Here is a 25,393-nt window from a genome sequence, read left to right on the forward strand (position 1 = left end):
GATCAGGATGAATAACAGCTGGGAGCAAAGGTGCTAGACGGTTGGCCAGGACTTTAGCTAGAATTTTGACGTCAGCATTTAAGACAGATATAGGGCGAAAGGATCCACAATCCTTATGATCTTTATTCGGTTTGGGCAGTACTGCAATCCATGCTTCCAACATGGAGGTGGGCAAAGACTCCCCTTTCCCAATCAAATTAAATAAATCAGCCAACAGGGGGGCCAATTCAGGGGCATATTTCTTGTAAAATTCATTCGGGAAGCCATCTAAGCCTGGTGATTTACAGGAAGGTAAATGTTGAATGGCTTTTTGGACCTCAACCGGAGTTACCGGTGCATCTAGGGCTGCCCTCTGCTGGCTGGTTATAGAGGTCAGTTCACTCTCTGCCAGATAATCCAGGATAGCATTTTCAGGTGGATTGGTCTCCTGCGCATATAGTTTCTGATAAAATTCACTAAAGCGTTTCCTTATGGTCTCAGAGGTGTTCAACAACTCTCCTTTCGAGTCCCTAATGTGAGGGACCGTTCGGTCCACTCTTTGCCTACGCAGCTTTATTGCCAGGAGTCTACCTGCCTTATTAGTAAACTCGTAGGATCGGACTTTGTTTCTGGATTGTAACCAACTTAGCTGGTCAGAATAAATTGTATCCAGCTGGAGCCTCTGTCCACGCAGCTCCTCCAGAACAGAGGGGGAACCACCTGATTTATGCTGTGCCTCTAGGATCCTAATCCTGTCCAAGCACTGTGCCAGCTGGGCCCTCCGAACCCTCGCTCGCCTACTAGCTAACTGTATGAAGTACCCTCTTGAGACTGCCTTCATAGCATCCCATACCACGCTAAGGGGGGGGCCCGATTCCATGTTGAACTCCAAATACTCCTTCAGGACCTTCCTACACCCCTCTACAGCCTCCCCCTCCAGCAATAGGTCTGTGTTAAGTGTCCATCTTTGATCTTTGGCCTCAGCTCTGATACTCGACAAGGTTACCCAAACTGGGGCATGGTCTGAAAATGTAATGTTGCCAATTTCAGCTTTCGGGCCCCTCTCTGCTAGTGTAACGTCGAGGAAGATATGATCGATCCGGGAGTATGAGTTGTGTACAGGAGAAAAAAAAGTGTAGTCTTTGGTCGTCATATGAGTTAATCTCCATACATCCAGGGTGCCCAGTGAACAGACCAAAGAGCCCAGTGCCACCGAGTCCCTAGACGTTGGATGTTGAGAGTTCCCAGATCTATCCAACCCGGGGTCCATAACCTCGTTGAAATCACCCCCCATAATCAAAGAACCCCGAATAAATGCAGCCAGAGTGTTTTTCACCTTAGTGTAAAAGGACCCCTGATGTTCATTAGGGGCGTAAATCGAAGCAAGCGTGAGATCCACCTGATCCAGGACAATTTGCAAAAGTAAAAAACGCCCTCCCGGGTCCCGCCTAATTTTCTTTACTTGGACTGATATTGTTTTGTGGAACAGAATTGCCACCCCACGTTTTTTGGAGTCATCAGCAGAGGAAGCAAAGAAGGAGCATGGGTATTCTGGATGAGCTAACAGCCTCTCATGTGCCCTACGGAGATGGGTCTCCTGCAACAATACAATGTGCGGCCTAAACATCTGCATCTCTTTGAAAAACTTCTGTCTTTTCTGAGGCATATTCAGCCCCTTGACATTATATGATAAGATTTTTAAGTCTGTATTCATGCCTGGGATATTACATCAGCTTTCTCTCCCTCCAAGAGGGATCCATCCACTTCATGTCTTTGTTCTATCCAATACCAGTTGTGCTCCCTTCCCTCCCTAACCCTCCCTCCCCCTAGTGATGACCCTCCCCCTACCCATGTCCCCCCCATCCCCCCATGTCTAGCACCAACTAACGGGATCAAGTCCCAGTAGTGGGAAGCGAGGAAGTAACCCACCAGCATTCAGGCAACCCAGCCCCCCCTCCCCCCCCAAATACCTATGTCATCACCAATTTTATGGACCCAGATTGAGCAACCTTAATTACCCATCTTCATGATTGGTCCCTGCCCATTGTTCATAACCTTAAATTTCCCCTCCTCTTAATATCTTGTAACTTATGCAACTTCATTCACAAGGAGCCTCACATCCTTAATTACCATTTCCTCCATTGACTATAATATTAAAGTTCACTTTTGCTAAAGGTAGCATTAATAAACAAGAAACAAAACATATTCAAACTTGAGACAAAGAGTAACACCAATAACTCTTTGCAACATTACCAGCCAGGATATCAATTTCAGCCATTTTTCTTCTGGTAAAGTTCAGGTTTCATCCACAGCCACTTTTCTTTTTGGAATATTTCTTTTAGGAGTGGCAGGAATCCTCTGCCACTTTTGAAGCTTTGTCTTCGTGGCTGGGGCCAAAGCGCCAGGCGGTTTATTAGTCTGTACCAGGCCTGCTCCATGCAGGGATTTCCAAGCTTCCATCATCGACGTCACTCTCATCTTGACCCCCTGAAGTGAGTACATCAAGGAAAAGGGGAAGCCCCATCTATATGTTATCTGTTCCTTGGCCAAAATGTCCAGAACTGGCTTCATGAGTCGTCTTTGCTGCAGAGTGAACTGTGATAAGTCTTGATAGACAGACACAGTGGCCCCACCAAATTCCAAGTTAGACTTTTTCCTGGCGCAGTTAAGCAATTGTTCCTTTGTTTCATACCTATGGAATCGGGTGATAATGTCCCGCGCTCTGTTTTCCTGCCGCTGACCCAGGGATCTATGTGCTCTGTCGATCTCAATCTTTACCCCTTCAGCGTCGGCCCCCAGCAAGCTGGCACACAGTGTCTGTACAATTTGAATAACATCCTCTGTTTCTCCACCCTCAGGAACTCCACGGAATCTCAGATTATTTCTCCTTACCCTGTTTTCAAGATCATCAAGCTTATATGTTAGATCTATTTGTTTTTGATCTAAAGCTTGGAGGTTGGTTTCGACTGAGTGTATGGATTCAGAGTGCTCATCCACCTTGGCTTCTACCTCCTCAACTCTGTTCCCCAGCTCACGGAGGTCAGAGCTCAACGACTCCATTCTTTCCAAAATCTCATCCCTCGATTTATTTATATCAGCTTGTATACCGCTTAGGATCTGGCGAAGTTCGCCTGAGATTCCTTTTTTAATATGCGGTTTCCGCGATTCCGCTAGTGAAAGCGCTGAGTCAGAGTCAGAAGGAGAGACCGGCGCCATTACCTCGTGGCGCTTCGCGGTTTTGGCCGGCCCGCCGTCAGCTGCCTTCTCCTGCACTTTAGCTCGCGCCGAAGTCGCTTTACTCATCTTAAATTCAATGAGGAGCAGCGGAGAACACTGCAGGCCGATCCAAACAGGTTGGTGATAGCTTTTTATAGCTTTTGTAGTTGTCGAGGAACGGGAGCTAGAACGCTAGGCAGCCATCAGCTTCGGTGACGTCACTTCCTCTCCACAATTTCAGTTTTTTGACCCCAAACAACTGGAGGAATTTCTGCTTAGTAGAGAAGAAGTTCAGGTGGTGGTATAGTCCCATATGTACACTGTTTAACAGCTTTTGAGTGAAGTATCCAGGGCATGTGCTTCGTGGGTAAAGTTATTAATACACAATTATTTCCTTTAGATTATTTAAGTAATCTTACATCTTGATCTGATTTCTTAATATTGAGGTCGTTAATCTGTTGAAACTTACTAGTTTATTATATGTTTGATTAAGGGTGATTTCCAATTTGTGTATTATCATTCATAAAGGTGAAATTGTTTGTTAAAAAGCTTAATAAGAATATGTTAATATTGAATTTCAGTTATGTTGTAGTACATTGTGGTTTACTTTATTCAATTCAGAACAGTTAACACAGGTAATGTGTTGTAATCATGAAATATACATATTTTGGGGGTTTCCATAATTCATGGTTTAACTGGGGTGTAATGGATGTTCAGTAATAAAATTAAGATGCACTGCACGATGTTTGCTAAAGTACAATATGTTTTTGCACTTATTGTACCTTAAGGGCAAAACTTAAATTACAGTAAATGCAAGCAAAGCCTGCGTAGTAACTGCAGGGCAGATGCTTGCCAAATCCTCAGCATTTACCGCACAGTGCTGCATTAAATGCCCCAGCAGATAGTATGTTAATTCATGCTATTCCAGGCATGTAACGTGACCCCAACAAACACACACACACACCTATGCGCCTGTGGAACCCACCCCTCCCCCTCCAAGTAGCAACCTCCCCATCTTCCCTGGGACTGACATGTGATTTCACTGGTAGTATAGTGCTGCAAGGGTTCTCAGTTCAGACCGCAGGACATACCTAGGCAGTCAGCTTTTCAGAATATCCTTAATGAATATGCATGAGATAGATCTGCTTACAATGGAGATATATATTCAAATCTATTTCATTCGTATTCACTGTGGATACCCTGAAACCTTGACTGGTGTGTGTGTCTTGGGTTAAGAACCACTGGTCTCATGGGTCATGGTTTACAAAAGCTTGTAAATAATTTCATATTCAGTAATGGATTATGATCTGAAATTCTGAAAGAATTTCCCAGGTCTTGAGTTTAGGGATTTGGTATACCGATAAATGGAAACTGATGTCCCTTTTTCCCTAAACTTTCTATATTTTGGAATGCTTTTTAAAAAAAAAAATGTTCATTTTTATCCTTTATAGGTTTCTTGTTTAAGATTTTCTGATTTTAATCTTTTTTTTTTTTTTTTTAATATATTTTGTTGTCAACCAAGTGATTGTAAACTACTTTGAATGGCTCATCCAGAAAGGCAGTATATAAATGTTTTTGTTCAGAATGTTGACTTTCTGGGTTTGAAATTGCGTATTTATCCAGACGTATGTAAGAAAATCCAAGACATGAGTAAACAATTCATACAGCTGGAGATGCTCTTAAGTACATAAGTAATGCCACACTGGGAAAAGACCAAGGGTCCATCGGGCCCTGCATCCTGTCCACGACAGCGGCCAATCCAGGCCAAGGGCACCTGGCAAGCTTCCCAAACGTACAAACATTCTATACATGTTATTCCTGGAATTGTGGATTTTTCCAAGTCCGTTGAGTAGTGGTTTATGGACTTGTCCTTTAGGAAACCGTCCAACCCCTTTTTAAACTCTGCCAAGCTAACTGCCTTCACCACTTTCTCCGGCAACGAATTCCAGAGTGTCCTGTGTTTTCCTTATAAATGCATGATACAGCTGAGAGAAACTTCCTTTACTTTTTATGATCCCTTACAATTGTGTGCCTTTATTCACAGTTGATATTCAGGAGCTTAGGTTTGGATAATGTGATCTAAGCCAATGTTTCCCAAATCCGGCCCTGGAGTAATCCTTGCCAGTCAGGTTTTCAGGATATCCAATGAATATGCATAAAAGATTTGCATATAATGGAGGCAGTGTGTGCAAATCAAGTTGCACATTCATTGTGGATATCCTGAAAACCTGACTGGCAAAGGTACTCCAGGACTAGACTTGGGAAACACTGATGTAAGCTATAGGAGTATGTGGCATAGCCTGTGTGTGACAACTGTTTTTTGTTTAATATATTTTTTTAATTACCTACTCTCTGAGGATTATTGGACCTTGGGATCCCTGTGGTCTAAGATTAATTTATTTTTTTGTACGATCGATTTCTTGTTTAGTCAAAGCAAGAAAATCATAAGATCCAAACTGAACATTTTATTTAAAAGACTCAAAATCCAACGACCATGTTCCACCACATGCCTGCTTCAGGGGTTACATGCAACTGTACCTGAATTCAAGAAAGCTTGGGATAAGTACATAGGATCTCTAAGAGAGAAAAAAGGATTATAGATGGGCAGACTGGATAGTCCATATGGCAGTATTTCCCAAACTGTGCTCTGCAGCACTCTGGTGCGCCTTGACAGTCAGGGGTGTTGTGGAAGGATACTTATGGTTGGGGGGGGGGGGCCCGCACGAGCTCAGTCCTGGAGAACTTTGTGGGCGGGTAACGGGCGCAGGCCAGTAAGGAAATTGCCACAAGACTGCTTCTACCCTCTTTGTGCTGCTGGTTTTGGGTTTGACACACTGCCAGGTTTTGTCTCTGTGTCGTCATTTTGTATCAGGTCACTAGTGCAGCTGCTTTGTAGTGGAAAGTCCAAATTGTAGTTTTTTAAATGGATGTTCATCTTTTCACGGACTCGGTCAGGTTAAATTGTCTCCTATCCAGAAATGTCTAAAGATGCAATGGGTGGGTCCTTGTGTCACTCTCTGCAGTCGCTTTCATTTGCGATGGGCTTATTCATGGGCTGAACACGTCCCACCTGCATTTTACAGAGTTACAGTGCGAAGCATTAAGCAGCTAATATAAATGCTGGACTAACGAAGATTCCTATGTTGCAGTGCTTATGACATCTGAATTTAAGCGGTCTGTGAAGACAGTAAATCTGTAGTTATTGGGGTTTTTTGATGCAGGCACCAAACATACATACATTTATAGAGCTGAATCATACTTTAATGCCGAAAAGGCTTCAAAATAAAGTGGAAGTTCCAACGAAAGTAAGGGGAGGAAGGAGAGTAGTCCTTGTATATGTTTGATAAACACTTGTTTTTGTTTTTTTTGGTATCCGGATGTTGTATCACTTAAAACTTACTAACAGAAGTCTTAAATGTATTTATTAGGATTTATTTACCGCCTTTTTAAGGATTTATTTACCGCCTTTTTGAAGGATTAAATACATCCTCCCTAATCTCAGGTTTTTTTTTTTTTGGGGGGGGGGGGGACAGTTAGTGACCTCAGAGGAAATGTCTGGCAGGGAAAGGGGAGTTGTGAGAAGAAATGTGTGGCTTTGGGGGGGGCGACTTGAAAAATTGCATGGACATTAAGGTAGCCAGGAACCATTGCCATGTGGTCTTTATCTGCCTTTAGCTTTCTATGTTTCTATAGATTTGCATACCAAGGAGGCATTGTATGCAGATCGGTTTCATGAATATTCATTATAGATACTCTGAAAACCTGACTGGCTGTGGTTCCCTCAGGGCAGGTTTGGGAATCACTGTGGTAGTATCTAAAAAACAAAACCCATTTCATTAAAATAATGAGACATACATATTCACTGAAAATATATTGAAATAGTGAGGGGCATGTATAGTCACTGATATTAATAAATCAATTTATATGAATAAAAATGATCTTCCAAAACGTCTTACAAAATATGCACATACTCGCTATATATATATATTCATAAATAATGATTACTGACTGCAAGTCACATCCCCATCTTAAAAAGGCATACGTTATAAGAGATGGTACGCATGGTCTTTTTGTTACTTTGAGGTTAATAGTGGAATACTTTACCTCTGCATATTCAACAAGAGTTCATCTTATCTCATATTTAGAAAGAATCTGAAAGCGGCTTTTCTAATAGATTAATGTTTTATGTGGTGTGCTATGTTATCTCTTTTTTGTTATCTTGGTGTCTGTAACCTACCTTGAACCTAGGATTATAGGGAATTTGCAGGATAAGAGACCATAATAGCATAGCACAGCATCAAACATCTTCAGATATTCATACATGAAACGCAGCATTACGTTTTTCAATGAAAACATGCGCTGGGACCAACTTAAAAATAATATAGGTCCTAATGTGCCTTCAGTCCACAGCTCTAAAAGAGATTGCTAATATAAATTTCTAGTTTTGTACAACACTAGAGAAAACAAAACCAGAATTTTTCTGGTTTACAAAATATATACTACATTATCTTCTACTCAAAGGGATTTGGGCAATGAATTGTAGATTGCTTCTACATTCTATGAAAGAAGTTTTTTTTTTAACATAAGCCTAATCTCAAAAGTATAATATAATATTGCAACTACTTAAAAAAATTGCAGCCAAACCATCAACTATGTTATTAGGGAATAAAAGGGCCCTTTTACTAAACCACGCTTAGTGCTAATGCACACTTTACGCAGAGGAAAAAATGGCTTACCGCAAAATGCATTAAAGCATTTTACAGTAATTTGCCTGTCAGCATGTTCTAATCGAGTGCTGTTGACTCTTAATTTTTTCAGTAGGGGTGTGTCATGGGTGGGAAATGTGTGTGGAAGCATTATCCATCTAGCGCATTTACATTAGCGTATGCTAACTGGATAACTTTCAGCGGTGACTAAATCATAAACAGCATTTATCACGCTGTTCCTTTCTGACGGCTACATTTTATAAAGCACCATGTTTTTTTAAAATGTTTCACAATTAGTATTTTTGTTTTTGTAATTATTTCTTTTTATTCTGTCTTGTCATTTACTTTTTATTTCACCTAAGCACAGATGTGTCTTCACTCAATCAAGATTATGATTTTAGTCATAATTTTGTTTTGTCACAAATCTAGTCACTATAAATTCTTTCTAAACATATGTTTAATTTTTGTTCTGTCCTCTTCTTGAATGTTAAGCCCTATCACATATTATGCTCCATTTATGTCTTGTTTCTCTTAATGAGGACCTCTGATGAAGGCCTGGGTGCCTAAACACAGCCCTTGTCGGGTATTACCTGTATGCTGCTTTTGGAGTAGATACAAGTAGACAGTGGAAAATAGACCAAGCAATCCACGAACAAACGAGGAAACTTAATCGTTTGAATAGAGTTTATCGAAGGAAGACTTGGCCTTTGGCCAGACATGGTACTGTGTTGAGTCTTCATTCAGTAACTGTATTCAAGCGATTGAAGTTTCCTCGTTTGTTCGTGGATTACTTGGTCTATTTGCCACTGATTGCTCATATCTGTGTATTTGTTCTGGGATCTTAGCATTCCTCCGCCTTGGCGGACTTTACCGCTGCTTTTGAGTATCTTCACTGTTGTATTTGAAGAGTAAATACTTTTAGATATTTCTATTGTCATCTCTGGAACTTCTTTTCTTGGTGGCTTCTACTCCTGTGTTTTGGTATTTTCCCAGTGCTGTCATAGAGAGGTTTCCCTTGCCAGTTAGTATGGACAGGGGGAGGGGAGCAGGACAAAAACCACTGGCGGATTAAGTGGACATCCTTCCCCAATCCCTTCATTGGTGTGCTGCACAGTAGCAGCTGTTTACCAAATCTTAAATGTGCTTCATAGTAGTAACTCAACATTGATCTTATAGGAAATAGACGTTTATCAACTTGACATGCCCTTGTCCCACCTGAACATAGGCCATCGGTGACTCAGCTATTTGGGGAAGCTAAAGTGGGTGGAGCTAAGGCAAGGCTGTAGGGTGGATCTAGGGTGAGGTTATGGGGCAGGGCTAGGGTGGGGTATGTGGTGGAATGCAACGGAGTGGAGCAAGTTAAAATCGTTGGAGTGGGGTGCAACGCATATGTCAGCAATAAAAGAAGATTGAGACACTTTTGGACATAGTAAGCAAAGGAGTCTTTCAATTGTAGCTCTAGTGCAGCTATATCAGCTGTCTCCCCAGTACCTCTGTTACTGATGGTAATATGCACATTGAACTCACTCCAGGAGTTATGTGCCAAAACAAAAGCTAAATAATACAACATATTGAAAAAGAACGATATTTGTAGTATTTTAGAAATATATGCACGTACTTTTAATGCTTGTTTTCCAGTCAGCTAGCTCTCTAGTTCAGCATCTTCCTGTTGGCCATGTGAACAAATCTGTTCAGCAACACTTTAACAGAAATCTTGTGGTTAATAGAAACTATAAAATGATTTGTCTCTTGGGTTTTGATTTTATTTTATTTTTGGTAGGTTGATAAATGCCAACAGGCTTCAGAATCTGTTAGCCCTTATTGTTGATTTACCAAACATGTTTAGAATGTTTTATATGTATTCTCTAAGGACAAGCAGGCTTAGTAGTTCTCACAAGTGGGTGACGCCGAACTGCGTCGACTGGTCTGGAATTAACACAAGTATAAAAAGACCTTTGTGGAGTGCGAGACACACTCTGCTGCGTATGTGCGGGTGCCTTCCTGCTCACCGTGCAAATGCGGTCTCCTCAGTTTTTTGTTTCTACCGTGGTGAGGAGAGGGTGTGTTTTATCATCTCCTCACATTGCTCAGTCCTAAAGAGCTTTTTTGGTGCCTTTTGGCTATTTTTCATTTATTTTTGTCTCCTTTGAGTTCCTGTTGTGGAACCTCCTTCTTATTTTTTTTTTCCCTTAAGTTTTTTCTTGGATTTAAGTTTCCTTTATTTTTTCATCATCATCGGGGCCGCTTTTAGGCCTTGATTTTGGCCTGGAACTTTCCCTTTTTTTTTTGTCATGCCTTGCCCCTTTTCGGGCACCATCGCTTCATTTGATTTAGCCGAGGAAGTTTTCCCTTCCATGTCCACGAAGGTTTCTACTGGTTTTAAGCGCGGTACACAGTACAATTGGACAATCTCTGAGAAGGACACACATTCTGGGCCCGACCATAGCCCCACTAACTGCGTTCTCTGTCTTTGCATGAAGAAAAGGACCCAGATTTCCAGAGAGGCTCAACAAGAGAAGACTTTCAGAGCTAAGTCCGGTTCCTCAGCATCGATGTCGAGTTTTGCACTGGTATCAAGAGCCATCAGTAAGCATGTCTGCTAGACCCTTGGACACTGGGAGCAGTGAAGCATTGCATGGTTCTTCACATACCTCAAGGCCTCCTGCTGTGCAGGGCCTCCAGGACCGTCCATTGTCGGACCAGACCCTGAGGTGACGTGTGGATTCGACGTTGTCCTTGCCAGCACTGAGGAGTGTCAGTGACATGCTTCGGGTGAAGGCCAAGAAGCATTGTCATCGGTCGCCCTCGACACATGGTGCCAGGAGCTCCAGGGTGTCTAAGGATTCGGCACCCGAGAAGCTTCGGCAGCAGGAGGACTGCTCCCTCTCCATACAGGAGGTGCTGATGCATCTGTCTCCCAGCAGCCAAGACCCTGCTCCCGCATCAACACCAGTGTTTCTGCAACCTGCGCCTGAGCTGGCACCCCAGCCCTCGATGAGTGCATCCGGTCCTTTCTCCCCGAGCTGCTGGATGGCCTTATGCAATGGTGGGCATTGGGGGTGCTTGCGCCTTCCCCGCCTCCCGTTGTGGCCCCGCTTGGCCCTCAGCATGCGGTGCGGTCCCCGACACCAATGCCGTATGCAGCGCCGGTGTCAACTGCCACCCAAGCCAGCACTCCCTCAATGTCGGTGGAGGAAGCTTCACTGGAGTCGAGGCGAGAACCAACTTCTTGAGGACATGGTTCCTACACGTCAAGGCAGGTTCGGTCTCAACCCTCCCATCAGGAGGTTTTGTCCAACACTGAAGAGGAGCGCTCGTGGAATTCAGAGGAGGATCCAAGGTAAGTTTTCCTCGGATGAGTCCTATGGAATTCTCTCTCAACCCTCCCCTCCACCTGAAAGCCTTTCATTCACAGCTTTTGTTAAGAAAATGGCCGATTCTATTCCCTTTCCTTTAGCATTGGAAGATGAGCCCAGGGCCAAGATGTTCAAGATCTTGGACTACACATCTCCTCCTAGGGAGGTAGTCCAAGAAGTCCTCGTCAGGAACTAGGAGTCCCCTCTGTCGGTCCCTATCATGCCTATGAAGATTGACACCCAGTATCAGATCTACAATGCATCTGGTTTTGATAGGCCTCAGTTGCCTCACAATTCCATGGTGGTGGAATCCACTCTCAAAAGTCTAGGAGTTCCAGGGACTATGACCAAATCAAGAAACACTGATGCCATCTCTTCTCTCTCCCGCCAGACACCTTCTTCATGGCAAACCAAGGAAGAGTACCTATTGCTCTCAGAGGCGTAGGTACACCCCTTCGGCTCGCCAGCCTGTTGAGGCTCAGCCCCAGTGCACTTGTTCACGTCAACAGCGTTTGCCTAAGGCCCCTGCTACTCCCCAAGCAAAGCAAGGGACAAGCTTTTGACTGGCTTCAGCAGAGAATAGCCGCAGTAAAAATGTCCGCCACCTAAGTACTGACCCAGATAATCCAGCTGGCTCACATCTCTGCAAAAGAATGGCTGACTGGTTTTTCCAAATCGAATGCAGATGACAACTCCAAAGACACAAGAAGAGCATTTTTATCCATCCAGTAATATATCACATCTGTCATAATTACTAGCATAGTTTCTGTACCACTGTTCCTCCGAAAACCATCCTGAGCCTTATCCAAAAGCCAGATTTCTCCAAATCATCATTTTGTGAAACCACAACTTTTTTCCATCAATTTAGCTTTAAATTGCAGATTTGAGACAGGACAAAAACTTGCCACTCATCTAGACCCGCTTTCTTCAAAATCAGGGTAACCATGGCTTCAAGTTCAGTGTTTATTTTCTTGATATAGTGCTTTTTAGTAACCTTTCAAAGTGGTTTACAAATATATAAAAGTGAATAGTAGGAAATAGGGAAAGGAGAGGAATAAACAATATGGAAGCATTTACAATTCTTAGCAAAAATATGAACACCCTTTACTACAAATCCTTCAGCGATAACAGATAATAGATGAAAATTTGTGAATTTATCCTTCAATAATTCTCCCTCCCATCAACCTAAATCCCCAACACTTATGAGGGTGTTAGAACCGCCAACAACCCATCATGCCTCCCGAAACCTTCCTTGAGAGTAATAATCTTTTGACAGAAATAAGCAACCAAATTATCATAATTGCCTTCATGTACCTTCACTGGAATAGCTATGTAGCCAGTCCCTTAACAGTTTGAAACAACTTAGGTTTATTAGAGGTGGCTTCAATCTGAGCCAAAAATTTATTTTTAGCTTGTAGAACCTTTTCTGTAAATATTATCTACTTGCCTCCATAACACTATATTCTCAACTGTCTGTGATTTCAACCATTTCCTCAGTTTATTTCTTTGTTTTAGTATACAGTAAATTCTACTTTGATACCTAGTGATTGATCTGTATAGCTTTCTTAATAGGTGATATATGTATCTAGTGATGAAAGCCTAGAGTTTGTAGTTGGTTGCTATGTGTTGTGATGGAGAAGCATGGCAATATCTGTTGCTTCGGGACAGTAGCACCCTGTAATTAAACAGTAAAAATCATCCTTTGAAATATCTTAATTTTATTTCCAAACAGGATATTTGGGCATTGGCCCCTTGAGACCTCCCCTCTCCTCCAGGTCAGAGACATACACATTCAGAAGAGTTGGAAAGAATTCCGTGAGCCATACTCTGCGTACCTTCCCTCTTATCCTTGTTTGACAGCTATATATATTATTCTCAAATATTACTGCCACCAAATATGTATCATTACTCTGACGTTTTGATTCACTCATCTTGGGTACTGAAGCCTGTGTGACAGTTGGATTCTCTGTTTTTGGGGTCAAAGGTTAGGGTATTTCCTGATTTGGCTAGGGATACCCAACAAAGGCATAGAAAATTTTTGATTCTACGCCCTAGAACAATAGCAATAGGTGCAGACTTTATTCTGAGATATCCATGTATATGTAGAATAAAATTTCAATCCAGGCAATACCAATTCTTTGATCCAAAACAGTTGGAGGAATTTCTGTTAAGCAGAGAGGAGGTAAATGTAAAAGTCTAGCCACATACGCACCACTGTATGGCAGCTTGGAGTCAGCCTTTCGAGATGTAACTTGCTCTTTTGATTTACTCATTTGGTGAATATGCTTTATATTTAAGTATTTGAAATTTTCTATAAGTCTTGGATCATTACCTTAATTTGGGATCGATAGTAGAATACACTAGTGGAATGATTGTTAGAATTTTGTTTATGATTTGCTGATATGTGTATTATCACTCATAAGGATTTATTATGATTGTTAAAAATATATAAATAAAGAATTAAAAGAAAAAAAAAGGGGTAACTAAATGGAAGCCATAGGAGTGTGGCAGCTGAGCAAATTGTCATTGTCCTCGCAGTAGAAAGTTGGGAGCATTGCAGATATCTGTATTACAATGTTTAGTTTTTAGTAAAGAACTATTCCTTGTCATATATATATATATACACGGTATTTCTTTTGCTTTCCCTATCAAGGAGGCCAGAAGGAAGAAGCTGTGGAATGGTATAAGAAAGGAATTGAAGAGTTAGAGAAAGGCATAGGAGTCTCGGTTACTGGACATGGTAAGTCATTTTTATGTGAAACATACTGTTCTGCATATACCAAAGATAATTATCGCTGTTCAGATTTTTAAAAATTCATAAGCAATTTTATCTTGTAAAACTAATTAAGTTCTAGTGGGGAAGATAAGAGTATTTCCTACATTGTGTTACATACAACAAGTAGCAATTAAAACAAAGTTCACTACAAAATCATCTCCTGAGTCCTAGTGGAAAGAAGAAGAGAAAAGAGGGAGTAATTGCTGGTTTCAACTGGTTTCTTTGAGCTTTTCCCACCATTTCTTATGTATTTTCTTCAAAATTTTGACAGGTAAGCTTTTAGAGGGCAGTCTTTATAAAACCATTTTTGCATGTAAAACATTCCCCCTGATATTTAGCCAGCAGCAATGAGTGTTTTGCTGCCTACCGCCAGTGTTATTGCTGGATATTCAGTTTCGGGGCCCTGTCCAGGCTTCAGCATTGAATATCCATTTTAGTTTTGAGCCGGCTTACACATAGCCAGTGAAGTCAATATTCAGCCCTTGGCTGCATAAGCCAAATCGCTTAAAGATTGGGCTGCGTAAATAGCATAAGTATATGATCATGGACTGAATATCACCGCTTAACCCGACTCCACTCCTGGAATGCCCATGAGTTAACTGCTTTTGAATTCAGCGCTAACTGGTTAAGTGCCGCTTAAAATGACCAGATAGCCGCAAGCAAGTGATTTAACTGGTTAGCAGCTGTTTCTGGCTGATTAAATTGTTTTGAATATTGACCAGACTGTTTTTAGGTGAGTTAATGGGCTCTTTAAAGTTAGGTTATGCCTAAAAGTATGCATGGTGCAAGCCGAAGGGCACTTTTAGATAGACATGCTCAAGGGAAGAGCTAGGGTGGAACATAATCATGATTTACACATGTATATTATGTACTAACATTTACACTTGCTCTCAAGCAGATATAGTGTCCGTACCTTCAATCCTGGCATGATTTCTGCAGGCTTTGTGCTAGTATTTTATAAAGGCACTTGGGACTCATTTTCAAAGCACTTAAACATACAAAGTACCATAGAAACCTATGGTACTTTGTTTGTCTAAGTGCTTTAAAATGAGCCCATAAGTATCTTTATAAAATACTAGCCCCATAGTCACCTATTGTCTTGATGAAATATGTGTAAAATAAGTGCCCTGTTGTAAAATTACCCCCTCCCCCTATTAGAATGTTGAGGGTGGTAGAGCGAGGATGGCATTGGAGGTCAGATGTGTAAGTGTGAGCTCCTGACTGCTGGTGTTATTTCTCCCCCTCTGCTGCCTTCCTCATCTGTCATGATGGTTAAGAGGAAGGCTAAGTCCTAGGGCTGCCCTCCTAACTCTAGAGATGTTCCAGTAGCGAGTCAGTCAATGCCGGAACTGTTTGGGATTCAGCTACATGGTGTGACCACTGCCACCTTTGTGGGGGCCCATCTGTACTTTGGTGACCACAGCATGGAAGGGGCATCGCTTAGCCCTCTTCTGAGAGCAGATCCCTAGTTGCTCTTGCCAAAATGGCTGCCTGGACATGCAGAGACTGCCACAGGAGATCCCAGCAGCCATTTTGAGATTGCTCTGGAGCTAGCATAAGCAGGCGCAATCTCAAAATGGTTGCTGGGACTTCCCGTGGCAGTCTAACAAGGCTGCCACAGGAGGAACCAGTGGGCACAAGAGTGACTGGAGATTGCTCTTGCCTGGAAGAAGCCTCTAGACCACAAGGGCATTTAAAGGTAGGCCCTGAGAGGGCCTTTGTGTGGTTGTGTGGCACGGGGGTGGGTGGAAGAGTTTTGGTTTCAGCCAAAAATGTGCTGACATGTTTGGCTGAAACCTGGATTTTGGGCTAGTTTCTGTGCCAGATAGGTTCACTTTTGTTTGATTCTAAGATAACTTCGCACGAATTGGAGCTGGTTCACACATCAACCTGATAATTACCTGTCTGACGTCTTTGAACTATGGGATAATAAAAATATCACTATCGCCACCTTATTGTGGCAAGCCTGCAGATTACGGTCTGGCAGTTCCACTTAGGGCAGTTGATCTTTTTCCCCTCCTGGGTTCCAAGACAGATTATCTTTCAGCAGGCTCCTGGGTCAGCCGTTGCTGAAGGCACACGGATTCAGATACAGTGGTGGAAATAAGTATTTGATCCCTTGCTGATTTTGTAAGTGTGCCCACTGACAAAGACATGAGCAGCCCATAATTGAAGGGTAGGTTATTGGTAACAGTGAGAGATAGCACATCACAAATTAAATCCGGAAAATCACATTGTGGAAAGTATATGAATTTATTTGCATTCTGCAGAGGGAAATAAGTATTTAATTCCTCTGGCAAACAAGACCTAATACTTGGTGGCAAAACCCTTGTTGGCAAGCACAGCGGTCAGACGTCTTCTGTAGTTGATGATGAGGTTTGCACACATGTCAGGAGGAATTTTGGTCCACTCCTCTTTGCAGATCATCTCTAAATCATTAAGAGTTCTGGGCTGTCGCTTGGCAACTCGCAGCTTCAGCTCCCTCCATAAGTTTTCAATGGGATTAAGGTCTGGTGACTGGCTAGGCCACTCCATGACCCTAATGTGCTTCTTCCTGAGCCACTCCTTTGTTGCCTTGGCTGTATGTTTTGGGTCATTGTCGTGCTGGAAGACCCAGCCACGACCCATTTTTAAGGCCCTGGCGGAGGGAAGGAGGTTGTCACTCAGAATTGTATGGTACATGGCCCCATCCATTCTCCCATTGATGCGGTGAAGTAGTCCTGTGCCCTTAGCAGAGAAACACCCCCAAAACATAACATTTCCACCTCCATGCTTGACAGTGGGGACGGTGTTCTTTGGGTCATAGGCAGCATTTCTCTTCCTCCAAACACGGCGAGTTGAGTTCATGCCAAAGAGCTCAATTTTTGTCTCATCTGACCACAGCACCTTCTCCCAATCACTCTCGGCATCATCCAGGTGTTCACTGGCAAACTTCAGACGGGCCGTCACATGTGCCTTCCGGAGCAGGGGGACCTTGCGGGCACTGCAGGATTGCAATCCGTTATGTCGTAATGTGTTACCAATGGTTTTCGTGGTGACAGTGGTCCCAGCTGCCTTGAGATCATTGACAAGTTCCCCCCTTGTAGTTGTAGGCTGATTTCTAACCTTCCTCATGATCAAGGATACCCCACGAGGTGAGATTTTGCGTGGAGCCCCAGATCTTTGTCGATTGACAGTCATTTTGTACTTCTTCCATTTTCTTACTATGGCACCAACAGTTGTCTCCTTCTCGCCCAGCGTCTTACTGATGGTTTTGTAGCCCATTCCAGCCTTGTGCAGGTGTATGATCTTGTCCCTGACATCCTTAGACAGCTCCTTGCTCTTGGCCATTTTGTAGAGGTTAGAGTCTGACTGATTCACTGAGTCTGTGGACAGGTGTCTTTCATACAGGTGACCATTGCCGACAGCTGTCTGTCATGCAGGTAACGAGTTGATTTGGAGCATCTACCTGGTCTGTAGGGGCCAGATCTCTTACTGGTTGGTGGGGGATCAAATACTTATTTCCCTCTGCAGAATGCAAATAAATTCATATACTTTCCACAATGTGATTTTCCGGATTTAATTTGTGATGTGCTATCTCTCACTGTTACCAATAACCTACCCTTCAATTATGGGCTGCTCATGTCTTTGTCAGTGGGCAAACTTACAAAATCAGCAAGGGATCAAATACTTATTTCCACCACTGTAGTAAACGCCACAGCATGGCATAACATGTTAGTCACTGGCATCTGTGTGAGCAAAGCTGGCCCAGTAGTGAAACTGTCAAGTGCATTAGTATTGCCACACTGGGACAGACCAAAGGTCCATCAAGCCCAGCATCCTGTTTCCAAAAGTGGCCAATCCAGGTCACAAATACTTGGGAAGATCCCAGTAAAGCTCAGTACGTTTTATGATGCTTATCCCAGAAATAAGCAGTGGATGTTCCCAAGTCGATTTAATAATGGTCTATGGACTTTTCCTTTAGAAAGCTGTCCAGACCCTTTTTAAACCCCACTAAGCTAACCGCCTTTACCTCATTCTCTAGCAACAAATTCCAGAGTTTAATTACATGCTGAGTGAAAATTTTTTTCTCCAATTTGTATTAAATTTACTACTTTTTAGCTTCATCTCATGCCCCCTAGTCCTTGTATTTTTGTAAAGAGTAAACAAATGATTCACGTCTACCCGTTCCACTAAACTCATTATTTTATAGACCTCTATCATATCTCCTCTCAGCTGTCTCTTCTCCAAGCTGAAGAGCCCTAGATCCTTCAGCGTTTCCTCACAGGGAAGTCATCCCATCCCCTTTATCATTTTTGTTGTCCTCCTCTGTACCTTTTCTAATTCCACTATATCTTTTTTTTTTTTTTTTTTTTTTTTTGAGATGCAGTGACCAGAATTGAACACAATATTCGAGGTGCAGTCGCACCATGGACCGATACAAAGGCATAAATGTAAATATGTTGAAAGGCAGTGGTCCCAGCACAGACCCCTAAGGAACCCCATTATCTACGGTTCTCCATTGAGAATACTGACCATTTAACCCTACTTTCTGTTTTCTATCCTTTAACCAGTTTTTAATCCACAATAGGACACTACCTCCTATCCCAAGACTCTCCAGTTTCCTCTGAAGTCTTTAATGAGATACTTTGTCAAACACCTTTTGAAAATCCAGATTCACAATATCAACCGGCTCACCTTTATCCACATGTTTGTTCACCACTTGAATGAAATGTATTAGATTGGTGAGGCAAGATTTCCCTTCACTAAATCCATGCTGGCTTTAATCCATGCTTTTGAATATGCTCTGTAATTTTGTTCTTTCTTTATTGTAAATTTATACCCCACGTTTTTCCCACAGTTTCCTATAGTCTCTACCATTTTGCCTGGCACCGACGTCAGGTTCGCTGGTCTATAATTTCCCGGATCCCCTCTGGAACCTTTTTAAAATATCGGTGTTACTTGGGCTACCCTCCAGCCTTCCAGTACCAAGCTCGATTTTAAAGATAATTTACATATTACTAACAATAGTTCCGCCAGTTCATTTTTCAATTCTATCAGTACTCTGGGATGAATACCATTCGGTCCAGGAGATTTGCTACTCTTCAGTTTGTCAAATTGCCCCATTACATCCTTTAGGTTTATAGAGATTTCATTCAGTTTCTCCGACTCGTCAGCTTCGAATACCATTTATGACACCGGTATCGCTCTCAAATGTTCCTAGGTGAAGACCGAAGCGAAGAATTCATTTAATCTCTCCGCTACAGCTTTGTCTTCCCTGATTGCCTCTTTTACCCCTCGGTCATCTAGCGGTCAAACCAATTCTTGTGTCGGCTTCTTGCTTTTAATATACCTAAAAAAATTCTTAGTATGTGTGTTTGCCTCCAACGCAATCTTTTTTTTCAAAGTCCCTCTTTGCCTTCCTTATCAGCGCTTTGCACTTGACTTGCCATTCCTTATGCTGTTTCTTATTATTTTCAGTCTGTTCCTTCTTCCATTTTCTGAAGGATTTTCTTTTAGCTCTAATAGCTTCCGTCACCTCACTTTCTAACCATGTTGGCTGTCGTTTGATCTTCCTCCCTCCTTTTTTAATACACGGAATATATTTGGCCTAGGCTTCCAGGATGGTATTTTTGAACAGCATCCACGGCTGATGTAAATGACTCTCGCAGCCACTTCTAAGTTTTTTTGTTTATTTTGTTTTTTTTCACCGTTCTCATTTTATCATAGTCTCCTTTTTGAAAGTTAAACGCTAACATATTGGATATCCTGTGTATTTTTACTCCAAAGCTAATATCAAATCTGATCATATTATAATCACTGTTACCAAACGGCCCCAGCACCTTCCACACCAGATCATGCGATCCACTAGGTCTAGAATTTTTCCTTCTCTCGTCAGCTCCTGTACCAGCTGCTCCATAAAGCAATCCTTGATTTCATCAAGGAAGTTTACCTCCCTAGCACGCCCCGATGTTACATTTTCCCAGTCAATATCGGGGTAATTGAAATCACCCATGATTAGCGTGTTGCCCAGTTTGTTAGCCTCCCTAATTTCCGATAACATTTCTACATCTGTCCATCCTGGCCAGGTGGAAGGTAGTACACTCTTATCACTATCCTTTTTCTCTTTACACATGGAATTTCATTCCACAGAAATTCCAAGATGTGTTTTGTTTCCTGTAGAATTTTCAATGTATTTGATTCAAGGCCTTCCTTAACATACAGAGCTACCTCTCCACCAATTCGATACATCCTATCACTACGATATAATTTGTACCCCAGTATGACAGTGTCCCATTGGTTAGCCTCCTTCCACAAGCTCTCAGAGATTCCTATCTAATTTTTCATTTAGTGCAATATATTGTAACTCTCCTATCTTAGTTTTTAGGCTTCTGGCATTTGCATATAGACATTTCAAACTGTCTCGAGGTCTCCAGCTGTGCAGGCCCCCCTGGGAACCTTCCCCTCCACCTGAGAGGAGGCTATCCCCTCCTGAGAGCCTTTCATTCACCTGTTTTGTTCGGGAAATGGCTGAGGCCATACCATTCCCCATAGAAGTGGAGAATGAGCCCAGGGCTAAGATGTTCCTGGACTACACCTCTCCAGATAAGGATGCAGTGACTACTCCTCTGCACGAGATACTCAAGGCAGTCCTCGTACAGAACTTGGCGTACTCTCTGTCTGTCCCAGTGGTCCCCAAGGAAACTGACACCCAGTATTGGATCCACAGGGAACCTGAGTTGACAAGGTCTCAGTTAACCCACAACTCCATGGTAGTGGATGCCATTCTCAAGGGAGCCAAGAATACTAGGGACTCTGCTTCGGCTCCCTCAGGCAGAGAAGCTGGGACCTTAGAATCTTTTGGGAGGAAAGTGTATCAGGCTGCGATGCTCATCGTCCGTATTCAATCATACCAGCTCTTCACAAGTGTCTACTTGCAGAACTCTATGAGGCAGCTGTCTGACTTTGTCGAGGCACTCCCTCTGGAGCACGCCGAGCCTTTTCACCAGCTGGTCAAACAGTGGCATGTCGCAAGTTCTTGGCCAGGGGCACTTACAACACTTTTTACGTAGCATCCAGAATCTCTGCCCAGGGTATAGCGATGCGCAGACTCATAGTTGGGTGTCTCTGACCTGGACCATTCGGTCCAGCAGAGAATGGCGGATGCCCCATGCGGAGGGGGGGGGGGGGGGGTTAACCTTTTCAGAGAGAAGGTTGAGGAACTGGTTGACCAGATCAAGAAGCATACCAATGCTATGTCTTCTCTCTCCTGCCAGGGCGCCTTCTGCGACCACCTCCTCATCGAGGAGGTATTTTGGTGGGTCCCGGAGTACTTCGGTCGTTCTCGTCAACAGCGTGCACCTAAGGCCCCTGCTGCTCCCCAGCAAAAGCAAGGGACGGGCTTTTGACTGGCTCCAGCAGAGCATAGCCTCCATAAAAGTGCCCGTGCCGGATGACTTACTGGTTGGGGGGAGGTTAAAAATTTTTTCACCAAAGGTGGCCTCTCATAACCTCCTACCCGTGGGTTTTTCAAATAGTCTGGTTAGGATACACCCTCAATTTGGTATCCAAACCTCCAAATTGCCCACCGAGTGCTCATTCATTCAGCTCTCAGCACAAGCAGGTACTTGCAGAGGAACGACCTTCTAAAGGCCCATCTGATCGAACCCGTTCCACCAAGACAAGAAGGGCAGGGATTCTATTCCAGGTACTTACTTGTGCAGATATAGACAGGGGTGATGCGTCCCATCCTAGACCTAAGGGCCCTGAATAAATTCCTAGTCCGAGAGAAGTTCAAGATGGTTTTCCTGGGCACCCTTTTCCCCATGATTCAGCAAAATGATTGCCTGTGCTCCCTGGACTTGAAGGATGCATATACACACATCACGATACTTTCAGCCTTTTGGCCTCACATCAGATCACAGGGTATTTACCAAATGTCTAGTGGTAGTTACAGCATCGCTACGCAGACTGGGAGTGCATGTGTTTCCTTATCTCGATGATTGACTGGTAAAGAGCACTACTACTACTATTTAGCATATCTATAGCGCTGCAAGGCGTACGCAGCGCTGCACAAACATAGAAGAAAGACAGTCCCTGCTCAAAGAGCTTACATTCTAATAGACAAAAAAAAAAAAAAAAGCACCTCGGAGGAGGGTGCTCGGGAGTCCGTGCAGAAGACTGTTCAGGTGCTCAAGCTGCTAGGGTTCGTAATAAACTACCCCAAATCCTATCTCCATCCTGTCCAACAATTGGAATTCATAGGAGCCTTCTGGACGCACAGACTGTTTGAGCCTAACTTCCGGAGACGCATGCGGACAACCTTCTGTCCCTCACGTCCAAGGTTCGGACATCGCAGCAGGTCACAGCTCAGCAGATGTTGAGGTTGTTGGGCCACATGACTTCCACAGTGTATGTTACACCCATGGCACGTCTTCACATGAGATCTGCTCAATGGACCCTGGCTTTTCAGTGGTATCAAGCCACTGGGAGTATGGAAGATGTCATTCAAGTGTCGTCCGAGCTTGTACACTCTCTTCAGTAGTGAGTAGAGTGGAGGAGTGGCCTAGTGGTTAGGGTGGTGGACTTTGGTCCTGGGGAACTGAGGAACTGAGTTCAATTCCCACTTCAGGCACAGGCAGCTCCTTGTGACTCTGGGCAAGTCACTTAACCCTCCATTGCCCCATGTAAGCCGCATTGAGCCTGCCATGAGTGGGAAAAGCGCGGGGTACAAATGTAACAAAAAAAAAAAAAAAAACAATTCGGTCCAAACTGACCTTGGGACTTCCATTTCAAATTCCTCATTCACAAAAAGTGCTGATGATGGATCCATCACTCTTTGGGTGGGGGGCTCATTTAGATGGGCTTCACACTCAAAGAGCCTGGTCCCTCCAGGAAACGGGCCTTCAAGTCAACCTCCTGGAGCTCCGAGCGATCTGGAACACTCTAAAGGCTTTCAGGGATCGGCTGTCCAACCAAATTATCTTAGTTCAAACAGACAATCAGGTTGCGATGTATTATGCTAACAAGCAGGGGAGGGCACCGTATCTCACTCTCGTGTCAGGAAGCCATCCAGATGTGGCTCTGGGCTTGATGTTACGACATGTTTCTTCAGGCTACTTACCTGGCAGGCGTAAACAACGGCCTGGCCGACAGGCTGAGCAGGATAATGCAACCTCACGAGTGGTTTCTGAATATGGGCGTAGCCTGCAAGATCTTCTGAGCATGGGGCACTCCCTCGGTGGATCTTTTCGCCACTCAACTCAATCACAAGGTCCCTCAGTTCTGTTCCAGGCTTCAGGCCCACGACAGACTAGCGTCAGATGCCTTCCTTCTCCATTGGGGGACAGACCTTCTGTATGCCTATCCTCCCATTCCTCTAGTGGGGAAAACTTTGTTGAAACTCGAGCAAGATCGCGGAACCATGATTCTGATTGTGTCCTACTGGCTGCATCAGATTAGGTTCCCTCTTCTTCTGGAATTGTCCTTCAAAGAACTGTGGAGATTAGATTGTAAGCTCTTTGAGCAAGGACTGTCTTTCTTCTATGTTTGTGCAGCGCTGCGTACGCCTTGTAGCGCTATAGAAATGCTAAATAGTAGTAGTAATAGTAGTAGTGTTTCCTGACCCTCATCACTCAGAATGAGGGGTCACTTCTACATCCCAACCTCCAGTCTCTGGCTGTCACAGCCTGGTGTTGAGAGCCTAGAATTTGCTTCCTTGGGTTTTTCAGAGGGTATCTCCCGAGTCTTGCTGGCTTCCAGGAAATATTCCACTAAGATGTGCTATTCTTTTAAATGGAGGAGGTTTGCTGTCTGGTGTGACAGCAAGGCCATAGATTGCCTTTCTTGTCCTACACAGACTACTACTACCTTGCTTGAATACATTCTACACTTATCAGAGTCTGGTCTCAAGACCAACTCTGTAAGGGTTCACCTTAGTGCTATTAGAGTGTATCACCAGCGTGTAGAAGGTAAGCCTATCTCTTGGTAGCCTTTATTTGTTCTCTTCATGAGAGGTTTGCTTTTGTCAAAGCCCCCTGTCAAATCTCCACCAGTGTCATGGGATCTCAACGTCGTTCTCACCCAGCTGATGAAAGCTCCTTTTGAGCCACTGAATTCCTGCCATCTGAAGTACTTGACCTGGAAGGTCATTTTCTTGGTGGCTGTTACTTCGGCTCGTACAGTCAGTGAGCTTCAGGCCTTAGTAGTGGATTTACCTACACTAAGTTTCATCACAATAGAGTAGTCCTCCACATGCACCCTAAGTTCCTAAAGTGGTGTCCGAGTTCCATCTGAATCAGTCGATTGTCTTGCCAACATTTTTTCTCCGTCCTCATGCCCACCCTGGCGAGAGCAGCTTGCACACCTTGGACTGCAAGAGTGCATTTTCCATTTTGTATGGAGCAGACGAAGCCTTTCAGACAAGTCCGCCCAGTTGCTTGTTTCTTTTGATCTCAACAGGAGGGGCATCGCCATCGGTAAACACCCCATTTCCAGTTGGCTAGCAGATTGCATTTCGTTCACTTATGCCCAGGCTGGGCTGTTCTTAGTGGGTCATGTCTTGGCTCACAATGTTAGAGCAATGGGTGCGTTGCTGGCCCATTTAAAGTCTGCCTCCATTGAAGAGATTTGCAAGGCTGTGACATGGTCTTCAGTCCACACATCTCACTACTGCCTTGAGCAGGATACCCAACACGACAGTCAGTTTGGGCAGTCAGTGTTGTATAATCTGTTTGGGGTTTAGAATCCAACTCCACCCTCCTAGGCCAGTTTTGTTCTGTTCCAGGCTCCACTCCAAGCTAGTTTGTATATAGTTTCAGGTTAATCTGTGTTATGTCCTCGCCATTTCGAGGCCCAATTGACCACTGTTTATTGTTTTGGGTGAGCCTGGATGCTAGGGATTCCCCACTTTTTTGAGTATAATTAAGCCTGCTTTTTTTCGGAGAAAGCAAAGATACCTGTAGCAGGTATTCTCCGAGGACAGCTGACATATTATTCTCACAATCCCACCTCCCCTTGAATTTGTTTCTTCTCTTTTCTTATGCTGTTGACGGGCGGAAAGGCACTCAGCACATGTGCAGTGGGCGCGGCACGTGTGGCAGAAGGCTCTGGCAACTTTTTTGCTATATATCATGCCGGTTCCCAGGCCAACGCAAATCTTCAACCCACTTGTGAGAATAATAAGCCTGCTGTCCTCGGAGAATACCTGCTACAGGTAAGTATCTTCACTTTCCATGCATTGTTTGAGGGATTACCACTGTTTTCTACATTACCTGACTTTTCACTTACCTGATACCGTGTCGGTCCTGTTTACATCGGATAAACTGATTACCTGTTTAACATCAATTCAGGAATGGGCTAAACACAGCAAACTTTGCCTG

General features: G+C 43.5%; 1 protein-coding gene across 2 annotated transcripts in view; it reads left to right on the forward strand.

Annotated features, from left to right (window-relative positions):
- The window catches only part of SPAST (spastin), a 240,905-nt gene that overhangs the window by 7,324 nt on the left and 208,188 nt on the right, over window positions 1-25,393 (forward strand). For both annotated transcript variants that reach the window (XM_030196406.1, XM_030196405.1), the window contains exon 2: window positions 13,911-13,997. In XM_030196406.1, coding sequence (XP_030052266.1) covers window positions 13,911-13,997 — 87 coding nt within the window. The remainder of the gene's footprint in view (window positions 1-13,910; window positions 13,998-25,393) is intronic.

The sequence above is a fragment of the Microcaecilia unicolor genome, chromosome 3 (genome assembly GCF_901765095.1).
Source record: "Microcaecilia unicolor chromosome 3, aMicUni1.1, whole genome shotgun sequence".
Lineage (NCBI taxonomy): Eukaryota > Metazoa > Chordata > Amphibia > Gymnophiona > Siphonopidae > Microcaecilia > Microcaecilia unicolor.